The sequence below is a fragment of the Miscanthus floridulus genome, chromosome 18 (assembly GCF_019320115.1).
Source record: "Miscanthus floridulus cultivar M001 chromosome 18, ASM1932011v1, whole genome shotgun sequence".
NCBI lineage: Eukaryota > Viridiplantae > Streptophyta > Magnoliopsida > Poales > Poaceae > Miscanthus > Miscanthus floridulus.
In genome coordinates, this window is record NC_089597.1 from 21,001,312 (window position 1) to 21,019,781 (window position 18,470).

At 42.1% G+C, this 18,470-nt stretch overlaps 1 protein-coding gene across 1 annotated transcript; it reads left to right on the top strand.

The window, feature by feature from the left end:
• Positions 1 to 2,553: 2,553 nt before the first annotated feature.
• On the top strand, positions 2,554 to 10,709 carry LOC136519521 (caffeine synthase 3-like). The gene is made up of 4 exons (XM_066512913.1): positions 2,554 to 2,640; positions 9,536 to 9,946; positions 10,033 to 10,278; positions 10,365 to 10,709. Exons 1-4 carry the CDS (start codon positions 2,554 to 2,556, stop codon positions 10,707 to 10,709), a joined length of 1,089 nt encoding a protein of 362 aa, XP_066369010.1.
• The last annotated feature ends 7,761 nt before the right edge of the window (positions 10,710 to 18,470 follow it).

Sequence of the window (18,470 nt, forward strand, 5' to 3'; positions counted from 1 at the left end):
AGGTACATCACTGCCAGTTCTCACAAATCCAACAATGATGAGGCCGGCAGTGATGTCCAAATCTGTAGTAGTGATAGTTAGTGATTCAATGGAATCACAATTGATTGTCCAAGAGAGTAATACATATTCAAGTAATGCTTCACAATAACAAGTGAAACTAATCATTACAGCCTTGTTTGATGTCTCCCATAAGAAATTTGCCATTATGACATCAATATGTGACCTGGTGTTATAGGGTTTAAATACTTAGTATCTCAATATCACACTAAGGACATGTCTCAATTATTTAATAGTAAATAAAGATCTTTTTGGGTCCATATAGATTTCTATGGATACCCTGTCTAACTCCCACCTAGTGGTGTTATTGGAGTCGCGCTACTTTAAAGCTATAGGAAGATATTTGCAAGTGCAATATTAGGCCTTTTGCGTTTTGCAAAATACATTAGCGTTTGATGGCACTATGGTTTCCATCTTAGGGTCCCGAGCGATGGATATTGATCCAATTTGACCATGAGTGTTGATGGATATGATTATCTAATATCATTTGGATACTAGTTGGTTGTTGGAGACCGTAAAAGATAGAGGGACATCACACACTGAACCAAGACATGAAGATATGTGATAGGTAGATGATAGAGAGAGAAGACATAACAAAAATTATTGTAAAAACTATCCACTGGGAAAATAGTTTCTATGAGTAGTGTCTATATAAATTAATAGACATAAAAAACTACATGTGGCTTCTAGTATTGGGATTACCCTAACAAGCTTCTCTAGTGCAAAGGGAACAAATTTAAGTGTCTTTAGCTTCTTAAGTCTGCCTTGTGAATAATGCACGCGCACTGCACACACATCCACAAGCGTGTCTCCAATAAATTAAACCCACTGTAAACACACTTAAGCTTGTTTGAATTGGCACTAAGAACTACTCTACTAGATTGACTAAAACCAATCCCCTTTTCCTATATCAAACAATAGAAGGGATTGATGCAAGAAAAATATACTCTCCTTTCTCTAAAAAAAATCTCAAACACTCAAAATCTCTCCTCTCTCTGTCAGAAAAACAGGAACATCTAGTGATTTTTCTCAATCCCATTTCTCGATCCCTTCCTCTCCCACTGACGGCGTGGACCCATGCTACCAATAAAGTTAATACCTTTATTTTGAAATACAATGGATCCAAATTTATCAAAAGTCAAACTACTGGTCTGAATTTATCGAAAATGAAATTATCCTAAATTTACTAACATCTATATAACATCAAGGAGACAACTTATAAAAATGTATTTCATCATCTATCTAACGATCATTATTTGGTGGTATCGTAAATGTTATTGTTTTCCTTCTATATATAAATTTTGCTGAACTCGGTACAGTTCCGCACGTAGGCAAAAGAAAAATATCACATTTCGAGACTGGGGAGTGCAAAATACACGGACAACATTTGATCTGCTGCTTTCAGGAGTGTTCAGCCCGGTGTGGAAGGGGAATCGATAAGAACGAGCCCATAAAAGGACAAGAAGAGTCTCTTCTAGTTAAGGATGGATTCGGATCGGATTGAGACGGATATGGATTCAAATACCACTGTTAACCACATTTTAATTCAAATTCGAATACGAATAATGATACTGTCGAATACTAATGTAAAACGGATATCTCGAATTCGGATTCGAATTCCGATATCCACTTTATTTCGAAGATAACATATATCTATTTGCTTATCGATAGTTTCATAGTATAATAAAATCATTATGGATGAAGGAATTTAATATATAGCTATATAACACGGTGGATAAAGACAACTACCAAAAATATTTTAATAATTAAATATATAAAATATAAGAAAATAAGAGATAATTTATTAATTACTAAATTCAAATGAATAAAAATAAATTGTAGAAGTATATAAATAAAATAAAATACTAATTAATATTATTAGCCATATTATAATTAATTAAACTTTAGATTTATATATCGATAATAATACTAAAATTACATTAGCTATAGATAACTTTTAAATAATGGTACATATCATCTGTTATATTACAATTATTATCATTTACATAGTTAATTAGTCATAATTATAAGATTTAGATGGTTTTAAAATAATTTGTATTTCGCAGAAACGGATAATATCATATATTTCTCATTTTGGTTGGATACGGATATGCAATTGGATAGAGAATAATCTTCAAAAACGAATACGGATACATCCATTCAACATAAATCGAATACGAATACAGATATCCTTTTTAAACTAAAAAGGATATGGATATCGGATGTTTCTGATATCTAGACATCCAGATCCATCCACTTCTAGTGCCGTGGAGAATAGAGATACGGTATCTGAGAAGAAGATGGCTGCATGCAGTTGACCCACTAGTACACATTTATGCAATCCGAGTTCAACTATAAAGACCAGTAATCCTCAACGTACGTCTGACATGTTGCCTTGCTATCTGTTGGATTTTGGCAACTACATACTGGTTTAGTTTGGTGGTGCTGTGCAACCGTCGTGCGAAAACTGCGTGAGGGAGAGACAGAGCGGACGCCATGGCAGCCGGACTAGTAGTGGAGGAAACTCTGCACATGGTTCCTGGAGACGGAGAGACAAGCTACGCTCGCAACTCCACTGTTCAGGTAACCATGTATCTTTTTGAGCGTCTCTTTTTGGTCTAATTATTATGCTATTTGAATCGTCTTGTGTCTGTCATAAAATGTGACCACATGGATTCATCAATTAATAACTGAATTTAACGCGAGAAGAGATGGGCAATGGAGAACTTGATATATCACAGCCCATGGCTCTTTGTTTGTTTCATTCCTGAAAGGACCTTCTTCAGGCTTATTCTTATTCCTGTCAAAGCCCCCAAATTTAAGAGGACTCTTCGAGACACTGTCAGTTACATTTCGTATAGTTTGGAGAACAACTGCAGGACTTAAAACAAATTAGTTTTGCAACCACCGAAAACTAGTCGTAAACATCCCGAAAAAATAAAGGAGGCGCACATCCGGACATCTTAAGATGAGGGCTTCCGAATCGATGATTTTTTGAGACGACGGTCATCTTAGGACGTCTGTCTCCATAAATGATTTTCGGAGACGGACGTTTTCCTAGGCCTCCCTAAGCATTTACGGAGGCGGTCGCTAGGTGTGCCCGACTCCAAAAATGATTTGATCATGTGTCCTAAAATCAATTTTCAAGTAGTGCACGGCAAGCATCGTGTTGTTCATAGGGGGTCGATGTGCGGACCTCCGGTGGCTTAAGCACTCAAAACACTCAGGGAACACGAGAGATTTATCATGAGCACTACATCCAGCAGTTTCATGCCCTTCGTGTTAGGAATCACTGTGCCAGAACACACAATCACTGCTGGCCCATCACGACCGATTATGGTGGAGCCGATAGTGATCAGGATATCAATGTTGGTTTGTGACTTCAACTAGCAGTGATAGCACAACAGGTAGTGATAGGTGAACTATCATTACCGGTTCATGGCTCTAACTGGCATCGGTAGACATGGTACTATCACTACCGATTGAAGCCACGAACCGGCAGTCATAGGTCCACCCATCGCTGCTAGTGTGTGACCACGAACCGATAGTGATAAACTATTTTCCATAAAAAAGTTCATATTTTTTTCTTATGACATCGGATTAAGATATACTTTATGTCAAAGTTATAGAATTTAAAGAGATATAAAACTTTATGGTTGACAGCTTTTTCATTTGAGATGATTTACAAGTTCAAGAGTTCTCATATCAGATTTGAGACGGTTAGCAATGTCGAATGGAGACGAAGTCAACATCAAATTTGTAACACTCGATGAGATCTGCAACTTTGCAGTTAACAACTTCTTTATTTGAGATCGTTTGAAGTGTCAAATATACAATATATGATTTAAAATTGTGTAATTAAAAGAACAACATCAGCTATATAGTCACATGTGTTGCATCTTATTATTGCCCGTTGTAGACCCAACAATGATGAGGGTGTCGATTGTCCACCGCCGAAGCCAAATCCGACAGTAATAGGGGGTTCTGACCCCGCAGTGATTATGAAATCTGGTGTAGTCAATGCTCCAACCAAAGTTATTACAATGGAGGAATATATATAGAGAGAGAGAGTGGTAGGGGGTAGCACTATGTTGATTTAGGGTTCTTGGTGAGATCGTCCGATCGGGTCTCAGTCCGATTGCCCCCTTCTACGAGAGCCCATGCCTTCCCTTATATAGTGAGGAGGGCATGGGGTAGTACAAAGCGAATGGTTCTTCACCTAGGGCTTCTCGCCTTGGGCTTCGGTCTTCTTCATGGCACCGTCGGTGCTTCTTTGTCTTCTAGCTAGGGGCCGACAAAACCACAACCACTTCCTAACACTTGTGCTGCAACCAGGTGTGGCAGAACCGCCTAATCTAATGCCTTCCATGAGTACTCGTCTTCCATTAGACACTAACTACTCAAGGGAGAACACCAAATTACGCAGTTCTGTTGGGCACACCCTAGGGAAGAACCCAAAAATCCACATTTTTGCATCAGGATCACAAATGAGAGAATAAAACTTACAACATTCTTAAGCCACTTCTTACATCACTTTTAATACAACATTAGAGTATAATATTTATGGTTATAACAGCAGAATGTAATCATGTTATCAGAGTTATGTACAATTTAATTTAACAACAGAATATAAACATGTGAACAGAGTTACCGCGCAATTAAACATCTATTTATGACGTGACGAAATATTGATATATAAACTACGACAACAGATTATAAACTTCCATTTAATAAAATATTTGGTGAGAGTTATAAATAAAACTATGATCACAGCATAAAGGAATCCTCTCTGAGCCCACTAGGAGGGATCCACACACAAGGGTCAGCTCTAGCATCCACCTGTCACCTACAACAGGGAGAAATAAAACCTTGAGTACTCAATTATACTCAGCAAGACTTACCCGACAGGAGAAAAGAAAAGACTCCAATGATATATAAGGCTATCTGGCTTGTGGGTTTATTGCATCTGCAGGAGCATTACTAAATGTGCGTCCTTATATTCGATTTTATTAGCAGTCATCATTAGTTCATTAAGTAACCATTCTATGTAAGCACCTATGCTACTTTCAAGCAGGTGGTAAGCAATTAGATTTCCATTTTCCATCTTTCATCTTCCAGTTCTTACTACATTGCTAGACTGTAGACAAGCCGTACCGGAACGTCGGCGATTCGCGAATCAATGTGCCTAGTTGGGTACCTAGAAACACGCGCCCCGCTTGTACCCCAGGTACAAGCAGGACCAACCCACTACCCTCCTGTCACGGGGTCTAGGTCCTCGTCCAAACTGGGACTCCAAGCCCCCGCCCTTGAGTCTCAGACTCAGTGCAGTGCAAGGACCTCCACCCAAAAACCACCCTGACAGTCGGTCCGGAAAGAGCCAGAACACATGACAAGAGAGTAACAAGTCTTTCTTGCGCCCATACCCAAGTATGTGCTCGAGCCTCTGTGACCTGCCTAGAACCCAATGCAACGACCGGTCCTTAACCGGCACAGATAGGGAAAATAGTGTAACCAAGCTATACCCCGTTGGCCGCAGGACACAACCTCTTACACCCACCAATACCCAAACCATATCCCTGCCCGGTCTCCATTTTTCCTTTCACCATTTATATATTCCAAGTGATAATAATACAGTAATATATTTCCTATCTCTCGCGAGTGACAGACGATCACTCGACTTCTACCGGAGTCCTGTAGCATAGCAATCTACACGATCCTATCATACTAGTAAGACTCATGACTCATAGGATAAATATGCAAGTGTGTTTCATTCAACTCCTTAAAACTTAATGCACAAACATAATTTAAAGTGCAGAAAAGTAGGGGTTATGCACCAAGGCTTACCTGGGTAAGATATATACTAAAAAGTTAGTATCTGCATCTTCAGATCATCAACCATCATCCGAATAGAAAGCCCATTGCATCATCTCCTAGAGAGAATATCATTACACCATCTTCAGATTCCCAATCATCCTTCAATTGATCCGTTGATCTATCATCGTACCTATATGATATGCATTTATGCAAATGATGCAACAGATAATTAACAAGGCAACAACAACTCTTAAAATAGAGTACATACTACGAACTAACAAGCTAGCTCTAATGACTACCGTACTAATCTACGCATCAACATCGTCGAGAAAGGTGTCATCTCCCAACAAGTGTTTTAGTCATACAATTCTAAGGTGTTTCTTTATTCTATTCTATTGATTTAATCTTTATTCGAAATAGGGCATTATTATCAATCTAGCAAACTAACTATTCTAGAGCTACAAAAATTATAGTGAGCAGCTAATAATATTAGTAATTTACTGTAAAATTTTGAGAGCCAACACTACCACAATTTTCTCACAAAAATTCCTACAAGTTTACATTTTCATAATATTAAGCATTCTAAATCAATTAGAGCAAACCTGGAAACATCTTAAAACTAGGTGAACAAATTATACTAACAAATAGATCCTGATTTTAGGAACCTAAGAAAATTAGTTTCACAATTTTTAGATTCCTATACAATTTTATATTGATTTTACAAGTTAACTAGAAACCTATATTAGAAAAGCATTTAGAAAATAGAAAGGGCCGGTGGCAAAACAGCCCAGCAGCCGCGCATGCGACCTGCAAGCCAGGCGCGGCCCAGCGGCGCGGTAAAGGGCGCGGCGGCCCAGGCAGGGGAGCCCAGCACGCGAGAGCGGGCCGGCCAGGGGCCCAGGCGGGGCACGCGACCAGCGGCCCAGGCGGGGTGCGGCCCAACCAGGGGGCGACACTTATGTGAAACTAACCCACAGTCCAGCATGTACTATTCGTATGAGTCACAAAAATTACATTGGGGACCCTAGAAAACTTTTATTCTTACCACGTGATCCCTCTCGTCCTCCATACAAGCAGAGCACGGACAAGGGAATCCGGCCGGGGAAGGCACGACGGTGGTGGAGGACTGGTCGCATGGTGCGTGGGACCAACCCGCATCCATGGGTGCCAACAGCACGGAGTGGGGTGGCCCACGGCAACGGGGCCACGTGTGGTGGCGGCGCGGCATGGCGACTGGACAGCTCTACAATGAGGGCGCGCCGACGATAAGGTGCTCCTGGCGTGGGTGGCTGTGTGGTGGTGGCGCGCGTGCGCGAGGAGGAGGGCGCGGGCCAGGACGGTGGCGTCCATGGCCAGGTGATGGCCACGGCGACGTCGATGATGCCCGATCGGGGCTGCGCCGGCGGAAGAGCGTCGTGGGGCTCCAGCCACGGCAGGTCCGGCGAGGAGTCGCACAGAGGCGAGGGGGAAACGACAGCTGGTGGAGATGCTGGCCCGACGCGAGGTGGATGCGAGCAGCGGGACATCGACAGCGGCTGCTCGTAGGGGAAACCGTTGACGGGCGGGCGGGTGGCACGATGCGACGACAGCGGGGCACTGCGGACTTGGGCGCGCTCGTGAGAGGGGAGGAAACCGGTCTGGGGCGGTGGTGTGGAGCAGGGAAGGGAGGGGCAGAACAGGCACGCGAGAGGAAGTGCAAGGAGCCGCGCGCGGGCTCGGGTGCGCCTACAAGTGCGGTGGCCGGGCAGCGGCGTCGGCGGCTGGCAGCAAGGCGAGGAAGAGCAGACAGAGGCAGTGCAGAGCAGGCGCGAGAGGGAAAACGAGGAGCCATGCGGTTCGCCACCAACCTCATAAACACAGCGGGGGGTGCAGGGCGGCCTAGCGCAATGTGACCGACAGGGGCAGCGCGACGCAACGCAACAAATCAGATGACTGACTCTGAGCGGGAGACGCACCACGTCGTCTGGCGGTCAGGACGGCAGTGAGGTGCCTTGTCACCCCAGAAGCCGGAACCGACGGACCCTACGAGACGACTGCGAAACGGCACGGATGTACGACGGGGTAGATGGATCAAGAGGCGAGGAATGCACCACGATCACCAACTGCGACGTCACAGCGGCGACAAGAACCAGCACGCAGCCCACGTTCCGACGCGGCTAACCAGCATGAGATTAGGACGCGGTAGCGGCAGTGGGACAACCCGCCGAGAAGCGACATCAGCAGCGTTGCCGCAGAGGCGAGGCTAGCAACGAGGCCAGCGCGCAGCAAGGCAGGGACGAGGCTAAGCGTGCACACAGGCGTCCAAGAGTGTGTTGTGTACGTGTGTGGCGTGCATGTGTTTCGTCATTTTCTTTCTTTTTCTTTTACCAAAAAATATATAAATAATTATGAAATTACAAATATGTCATTATTTCTTTATCACTAATATCCCTACCCACATACATATATTTATTGTATGTTACACGTATACTTATCTATAGAGATACACTCGGGAAGACATAAGTTTGCACACTACTTTAATTAATATAGCAATCATGCTTATCATACGTGAGTGTGTGTGTATATATATATATATATATATATATATATATATATATATATATATACCAGTTTACTAATTTAGACAATTAGCAACCTCTAGGCACAAGAAAAATTTCAACAAAGCTCAAATTTAAATTTGATTCACAAGATATATATATATATATATATATATATATATATATATATATATATATATATATATGTATATATCGTTCTATTTAATAATATATTTTATTTTCTTCTATTTTTGAGTTCTCGTCTACTCTAATCTTGCTCTAATTTATTGTTAACAAGTTAATAATTACATGTTTAGTGCTAAGGGGCTCATGTAACACCGGAGGTGTTACACCTGGTGCTGACCGCTGGGTGCTGTCTGCCGTAGCGGGGCCTTCCTCCGGTGAGCCTTCTCCTGGCTTCTTTGACGACAGTTCCTTGTCCTGGCGCGTCATGCCCCGGGCTTGACCCTACCGAGGGGGTGGCCGACAATGCCTCGTGACTGTGAAATGGGACAGTAGTGTAGTGCTTTTGCGCCTGTCGGACTCTGAGCGTCTGACAGATTCCGAAGCTGGCTTCTAGCTTGGCTCGGCATGATTGTTAACTCCGAACCACCGGGACGACCATGCGGGTAGTGGCTTGGTCGAGGCTCCCCATAGGTGGGGAATTTCCATGTCTTGACTGAGTCCCCGAGCCCCGAGCAATGGCGACTTTGCCTTTCTCAGGCTCGCCCCTCTAACATGAAGACGCATCCGATGAGTGTAGCCCCTGACCGCAGCATATTTAGAGAGTCAGCCAGGGTTAATCAGACTGTCGCGTTCTTAATGCGGTTCTGGACAGAACTTGAGGCTTCGGACAGCATTTCAGAACTAGTAGTAACTGCAAGTGTACTTGCATGCTCGAAACAAGAAGAAAATCTGATGGGGGGAATAACATATTTGGTACAAGTAGTTTGGAAGTTTAGTAGGGGCCTCCGAATGATGATTAATAAATATTTTTATAGATAAAAAAATATTTTTTGTCAATTTGAAAACTAGAGTATATGTGTTTTCCGTTGATAATTGTAGAAATATTATTTCCTTCTATCCAGATTACTAATGTGAGAATTTTCCATGCATCTACTATCCAGAGTGGGCTGCAAAGCAAGCTAAAGCCAATGATAGAAGAAGCCGTGGCAAGCCTGCTCAAGGACGATGGTGTCACTGCCAACGCATACTGCGGTGGCATGGCGATCGCCGACCTGGGCTGTTCCTCCGGTTCAAACACGCTTGTGCTCGTGTCCACGGCCGTCGACGCCGTCCGCCGCCGCTGCTCGGAGCTCCAGCAGCAGCCACCGGAGCTCTGCATACACCTCAGCGACCTCCCAAGCAACGACTTCAACCTGGTCATCAGGAGCCTGGCCACGTACATAAAAACCCAAGAAAGCTTCAGTCCTCCTGTCTTAACCAGCATCGTCCCCGGCTCATTTCACGGGCGTCTCTTCAACAAAAGTAGCCTTCATCTAGTCTGCTCGACCGCTAGCTTGCACTGGCTCTCAAAGGTTAGTATATATCTCTTCTTCTTTTTTTTATATACGTAGCTTTTTTCTAGATTGCATTAACCGGCCGGAAAATATAACATTAACAGGCACCTGAAGACCTGGTGAGGAACGGAATCCCGTTTTACGACAGGGATGAGAAGGTGAGGCGCGCTCGACGTTCCACAGTCATCAAGGCCTATGCTCGACAGTTTAACGATGACTTCACACGGATCTTGCACATGCGAGCTCAAGAGATGGTTCCTGGAGGCCGGATGGTTTTCTCCCTTCTTGGGCAGAGTGCCATTCTGTTTTTGGAATTCACAAATGCCATCCTACACGAAATGGCGTCAAAGGTATTGTATATGTCAACCATCACGTACGCATATGCAGTTACTAGATATATATTAGTATATAAATATTTGGTGGTGATTATTAACAGGGTTTGATCGATAATGAGAAACTTGGCTCTTTCTACATACCATTGTACGGGCCGTCAGAGAATGAGCTGAGGGAGATAATAGAAGCTGAGGGTTCATTTTCAATCGACAAGATGGCTGTCCATGAATCTCTTGATCAGAATGGCATTGTCGCGCCAGAGACAGCGGCGCGCGCAGTTAGAGCTGTAATGGAACCAATCATAACGCAGCATTTCGGCCCATCTGCAGATGCTATGGACGAGTTCTTAAGGATCACGGAGAAGTTCATCAAGATGTCGCCTCTAGATGAGTTCTCTCCAAGTAAATCCAGCGCTTTCGTTGCTGCGTCCCTCACGAGGAGGACATGATCGACCGCACCGTTTGTTTACAGTGAACAAGAGTTGCAAACTTGCGTATATGTATGTTTGGTAAATCACAGGATTACATGCATGTATAAACTATAATAATGAAATGTTTTGTGGGACAAATTTTAATTAAATCCTGGTGATATAATATCCGGTGTGTTGATCGACTTAGCTTTACGTGCTCAAGTGATATGTTTGAATGTTTCCATGTAATTACTTAGCTTAGGTACTCAAGTGAAATCCAAAGTTTCTAGACATAGTGCATGCAAAAGACGTGCAAATATAATCTTAAGCATGCGATTTGTTAAGAAGTTTAGATTTCACTTGAGTGCGTACGTTGAGAATTACATGGAAAAAGAATGATTTTTGGTAGATGTTTTTTTTATTTTTAGAATACATTTTAGGGCTAAATAGCTTAACTGAAAATTCAAACATACTACTATGAGAAGAATTTTATTTACAAAACTATAAAGCCTATGATGCTTACAACCAAAATGGATCGTCCTTAGTTTTTAGCATTTATATTTAAAAATTATATTTCTAAAGACTTGTGGGTTCTTCATTTTAGATCGACAAATTTATTAAAAAGCAGTGTAAAAGCTTTGAATGTTTTCTTGGGGAGTATGACTTTCAGGTATTCTGAAACGATTTTCATTAAAAAAATCATTTTCCCGTGGATAATTTTTGTAAACTTCATTTTCCAAGTGGATTATTTTAAAAAGTAGTTCCACAAGAAAACGACAATTTTTTTTCTAAAATTTAGCAGATACAAGGGATATTTTTTTAAAAATTACGAAAATGTATTAAAAATAATAAAAAAGACCTCTTCGGAATCTAGGGTTTGAAGCCATGATTGGATTAGCCCTTGTTTTTAACTGCTACTGCTGGTAAAGCTACTCTCCATGGAGAGATCGTTAGCATCTAGGAGACAAAGCTTGGGCCTCTTATCCAAATGTGTCATCATCTTTAGGAACTAAAGGAAAGGGTCCGAGCTCTATCGAGAAATGGGAGAAATTAAAAAAAAAAAGCTAGTAAAGAACCCTATAGTATGTTTCAGGCACAAGGCAGGTAGTCTGTGTTAAGTAAAATGTTTGATAAATGGATTTTGGCAATGGGCGAGCTGAAGACAACTGCCCCGGTCGCAATAAGGACCGTATGTAATATTCCATGAGAATTTTTCATTACTTTCTTCTTTTGTGCATGATGTTCGTAACCAAATAGATTAGACCTAGTGCGAACTTGTTTCCAAACTAAGTCTCATCACATGATTAAATATGCATAGTTTGTTTAATATAATTTAAAATCTCACTGTGGGGATCTCTCCTACAGTTTTTTGGGTAAAAAAAAAGGAGCAGGATAGGGTTGAGCGCTAGGAGAGCTAGCTACCATATCTAGAGCTGACACAATATCGGGCCGTCATTTATACGAGCCTGTACTGACTTGGGCCTCACACCACTCATACTGACTCAAGTCGGCCCAAAGCCATTTACATGTAGCCCACAACGGGCTAACAGAACACAACAGTACATCACCAATGTCTTCAACCCTGAACGCCACCATAATATATACCGGAAGGGAATTACTAGCGTCCGGACATCCGGAGCAGATGAGCGTGTCTGGGCGGCCCGTGCATGCTGCTGCCCCAGCACGCCCGCCCATGCATGCCGCTGGGGTATTGTTGCTACACGTGCACATCCGTCCCTTGTCTTCCTCGTCCCGCCTCACACGCGTTACCCGCTACCTTCTGCCTCGCCTCACACCACACCCACACCCTGGCTACGCCCGCCACTCCTTCCCCCTGACACCCCCCCTCCTCTCTCCGCGCGGGCGAGACCCGAGAGCCCGGATGAGGACAAGCACGCCCCGTCCGCAGGACCCTAGGCGCATCGTGCGCCCCATCTGTTGGCCCTGGCTCGTCGTGCCCCTTCCCCAGCACCTGGGTCGTGCCCCCATGACTCTCTGAACATACCTCCGAAACACGAAACACTTGCAACATGAAACTCTTAAAAACAACATAAGTCTGAAGCATATGAAACATTTGGAACATACACTTGCAACATATGTGTGAAACATATGCAACGTCCAGATAAAAAAACTTGCAACATGAAATACTTACTGCAACATAAGAATGAAACGGCTTAAATATTTGGAACATACTCTTGTAACATGTGTGAAACATATACAACATCTAGATCAAAACGCTTGCAACATACGTTTGAAACAGATAAAACACTTTGAACAAACGCTTGCAACATACCTCTGAAACACTTGCAGCATATGCAACATCTTAATCTACTTTTACAACATCCATATGAAACACTTGCAACATACCTCTGAAACACTTGAACATACGTTTGCAACGTGCGCTTTACCCCAACATCTCCTTGCTGCTTGGGAATGGAGGCTCGTCGGCGCGTGGAGTTCATCGATGTAGAGCTCGCCGGTGGCACGAAGCTCGCTGCTCCGGTGGAGAAGGTCGTGGCAGGTCTCGTGGAGAAGGCTACGGTGGGTCCGTGCACTGGAGATGCCCACGGCGAGCGGGAGGCGTGGTGGAGAGGGAGGAAGATGTGCTGCATGCCGTGCTCTGGCACGGAGATGCCGACATGCGGAGCTGAGGCCAGATGGAGAGGGAGGCGCGGTGGATAGAGAAGCACGGTGGAGAGCACCGTCACCGAGGCGTCACAGTGGAGCATGGCCATAGAGAGGTGTCGCGGCGCTACGGTCAGGTGAGTGTTTTTTTAACGGTTGGATGAGCAGATAAGATGCGGTTGTTGGGCTATATCGTGGCCCACCATTGGCACCGTCTGGGCGGACGGACGCCCTACACCTCGCATCACCGATACCGGAATGTCTTGAGTCTTTAAAAAAAAGACATCAGGATACAAGAAAATTTGGACTTGAGTCATACACCAAATTAGATAATGGCCAATCCAATAACTGAGCCAATACATTACAAGGTGAAACAAACATGACCAAACGGTGATGCCGATATATAGATAGGCAAAACTTCCATGCTCATTCATCCTAAAATGATGTACATGTATGTCATATATGTATACTGATGGAACCAATCACATGACACACACAAAGATCATTACACAACCCAAGCCTTGTCCGAAGATGGAAAGAAGAGAGAAGCGGGGGCAGGGGGGTTTCGAATATTGGTGTCAGTAAACTACAGCTCTGCACATCATCAGCTTCCAGAGGTGTTACCGGTCCTTCCAGGAGATCGATACCACGCTTGGATTCAGTCGCCACACCCTTTGCTTAAGGAGGACAAAAAAATAGAGTTCCCTGGAACTGTATATAAAAGAAAATGTATCACTTCTGTGCACAAAAATGGATACACAAAAACAACAAGGACACTGTTATTACTTGTAGGTGGCGAGGGTAGATCCTGCGGTAGTGAAGTATGAAGCAAGATCTATATGCAGGTCATCATACATGCTCAGGAATGGATGATTCTGCATCGAAGACAACAGGAAGGGAAGGGTAAGATAAGTGGTTTAGTCTTGCAGACCATTCCTGAAATGACCATGAAGATGTGAAGCTGTTTTTTTTTTTTTGGCTTACCAAAATCACAATGAAAACATATGCATCAGATAGTAACCTTCTCTGGACAGATTACAGAGCTGGACACATCCGCAGATAGAGAATACCAAGACACAGCAATTATAGATGGAAACATATGATCCAAACTTTCTTGGTGTTACCTTCTACATGTTTTTCTGTGCATATGTAATATACAAAGCAGGCATATTTTGACGAGCAATAAAACCATGAACAAGAAATGCAAGCACCCCCATGATGTCATTTTAAAATACTAGTTCATAATTGCCAATGCAAAAATAATTGCTAACATGTCTCGAGTAGCTTAATCACAGGTAAGGATGTCTATAGGGGCAGCATTGGTGTAGAGCAGTGTATGCTTACCATGCAGAAATGAACGCACAGAATTCTGGTGAAAACTGGTCCCATGGTGCAGATGGTGGTGCTCAACAACAGCTACGCGAGAAGTTCATAAAAGCTTTCACAAGGAGGAAACGGAAAGTTGCCGGTTGCACATTCCAGTATCACTAGTCCCAAACTCCAGATATCACTCAACCATGTTTCGTTCCACTGATTCTTTCTGGCTGTCAAGAACAGAAAAAATTGCTTTGGGTCATCAGAGCTAGTAAGATTCAGATTATTTCACACCAAACTGGAAGACACATTTGTGAGCTGAAAATCTTGCACTCACCGCCATGTAGTTGTATGTGCCAATAAATATATCGCGTTGTCCAAAGGAGCTAGAAATAATGGCACTTACACCAAAGTCTGATATTTTTACTTCAACCCTATGATTTTTTATCAATATATTCGATGGCTTCAGATCACGGTGTATAATGAGCTTCTCATTATGCAAGTATATGAGTCCTTTTAGTATCTGCACAAGAAAGGTTTAATTTCAATTATAAGGTTCATGAGAGTGTAGCATGTTAGCTTTAGTATTATGCAAGTATATGAGTCCTTCAGCTCACCTTTGATTTATGACGATAGTTATCTGCTTTTGATTCCTTGTTATGCGTTAGATAGAAACTTGCTCTAGTGTTTAAGGGGAAATGACAGCTGCGAGCTCATCCGTGCCTTTGTGATGTCCATTTTGATCTTCCCATGACCTGGAATGTGAACCTGCAGTGCTATTATTGCTTGAAATAAAATGTAATTTAGCAAAATTAGATTCTTTTTCTCAATAAAAAAATATTGAAGTGGGTTGATACATATGGTACATTATTTCAATAAGGCTAGTTAATGTCTCTGTGCTACATCATATATATTTTCAAAATGAGTGGGTGATCGGTATTGGATTTGGACTACAGCTGACTATTGTTAGAACTTTTGATCTGCTTGTTTGAATTTTTTTTGCCTTTGTTTGTTTCTGAAATGAAGTAAGGATGCTACTATAATTTATTTAATTGAATACCTCTTAATCAAATTGGGTTGCTGTAAATTTTTGACAATTTGAAGTGTCTAGCTTATCATTGTCAAACTATTCGAGTCACTAGTAGAGAAACGACCTTTGATCCAGCTTGAAATTTGGCTTTAGTCCCGGTATTTTTCGCGTCCGGGACTAGAGAGACCTTTAGAATGCAGGACGAAATCATAAAGCAATAGCAAATAGCAATGAGTGCCCAAAGGCAGGCATCAGATCCAGGAATGAACATTAATATTAGCCCCCCTGATCAGTTGAAAAGCAGTTGCGCTTCCACGGAGTTGCCAAATCAAGATAACGCAATGCTACGTTTCCCCGTGGATGACATCACTGCACCGTTTACATCATGTGAGCTACATATTCCAAAAGAGAATGACACAATCATGGTGGCTCTCGGTGTTTTTTCTCCTCCAGATCCTACCAAGACACCAAGAATCCATGGGGCAATAATACCACCTGGATATGTTAGCGTCTCAGTTGATAGAGTTAACAAAGGTTTTAGTGACCTGCCTCTTAACATTCCAGGAGATGATGGGGAGAAGACTCTAGGAGAAGCAGAGAAAACATTCATACTATGGCGCAAGTGCTACATCATTATTCCCGGGGTCTCTAGTCCACCGCGCGCTTCCTCAACTGCCAGACAATAGGTGCGGACAAAAGTGAACGAAACAATTTTTTCACAAACTTTCTATTGACATGCATGATTAATAATAACAATTTCTTATACATAATTATTCTTTTTTGTAATCACACAGCAGGACCTCCGCCAACCTAAGTCCAATTATTCAATCTCCAGATCATCATAGTGCTCCGGGCAATCAGGTGGCACCGCCGCCACCTCCAAGAAGGTCTCCAACGCCTCCAATGGCTGCCCCGCCTCCCTTGATGACTAAGAGGAAGCCAGCTCCTAAGAGGTCTGCCCCGCAAACAAAGTCGTTGTCCCACCAGCCGGCAAAAAAGAAAGCCTCATCTAATCCAGTTATTCCCCAAAAACTGTCTTTCGAGAAAAGTGAAAAGGAATTAAAAGCTGCAGTAAAAAAAGATGTGGACAGTTTTTTCGAAAAAGTAAAAAAGCAACAAGAAGAGAGGGAGAACCCGGAGAAATCATACTTCTACCTACCTCTAGATCTTCTAAGAAAGAAGGTGGACCAGAAAAAGCGGGAATCTCAAAAGACCCGGCCAAAATCGGACTACGACCGCTCTCTCACCAAGTCATTTGAGGCGGCGCAGAAAAAGACTAGACCAGGGAAAGGTGTTGCACAACTCGGACAACAATCGCAACAATCAGTCCCCCCTCTTGTAGTTCGAACTTAGACTTAGACGTTGATTTTGAGGAGTTGGTTCGGTTTTACGAGGAAACTGGTTTGGACCTTGCCCAAGTGCTCGTTGAAAGACCATCTGCTCCGAAAGTGGATCCTTGGAAGAAATTTGAACGTGAAAAGAGTCTATACAACCCTGAGGCCTTAGGTGAACTGGGTACGCAAATGTACCTGCTAAACAAGTGGTACATGGCAACGTGTGAATGGGGAGAGGCATGTGTTACTGTCAGAGTTAGAAACCAACATTACTTCCGTGGCGATGACGTTATATATGTCGAGTTTGAAGAATTACACCAACTATGCCACATGGACTCTCTCGACAAAAGTCTCATTAGCTGCTATTGTCTGTAAGTGTGATTATTTTCTACTATTAAAGTGTGTATATATAAAGCTACATGTATATATATACATTATATATCATCACACTATATTTTTATATATGCAGATATGAGATGACAGAACTCAGAAAGAGAAAGGATAATGATGTTGGTTTCGTTGATCCAAATGTCATATTCAAACACCCTAATCCCCCACCTCAATGGAAAGTTGAACTCGAGAAAAATCTCAGGAGGTTCTTTGTGAACCAACAAAACAAGGACATACTCTTCCCCTACAACTTCAAGTGAGTGTTAAATAATTAATGTCGATCATATGGACATTTGTTCAATTATTTGCTTACTAGCTAAGCTATCTCCCATATATATACATATATGTTGACTTTAGTTAATGTCGATCATATTTGTGTATAAAAACATATGCAGCAATCACTGGATATTGATGGTCATCGATATGGCCAATAGTCGATTGAGAATCTTAGACTCGTTAAGAAAAGAGCAAACAGAGTACCAAGACATGATAGATATTATCCAATGGTAATATGGTCTCTCTAGAAACTATATATACCCCGATCTCTTAACTGCAATAATTATTAAAGACCAAATTAATGTTTTATTTTATTGGGCGCAGTGTTTGGAAAAGTTTCATTGAGAATCACCACATGAAACATTGCAAAGCGCCACTGGATGTAATCGCATACAAAGTAAGTACTATCTACATTTATATATATATAATTCAATTAACACCATGTATGCTTTCAATTCACCGGATCTTTTTTCTCGTAAAAGTGGGTTCTGAAGCAAGAACAGGGGAACAACTACTGCGGATACTATGTTTGCGAGTTTATCGGGGCGTACACAAAAAGAACTCCTGAAGAGATCCTCAAAGTATGTTATATAAATATATTCATATATTCACAATTTCTTTTGTTGCTCATATATATAAGTAATCAAGTGACCAACACACACACACACACACACACACACACACATATATATATATATATATATATATATATATATATATATATATATATATATATATATATATATATATATATATATATATATATATATATACATATATTAATACTTTTCCTTTAACTTTTATTGAAGACTCTATGGTTGAAGGAAAAAG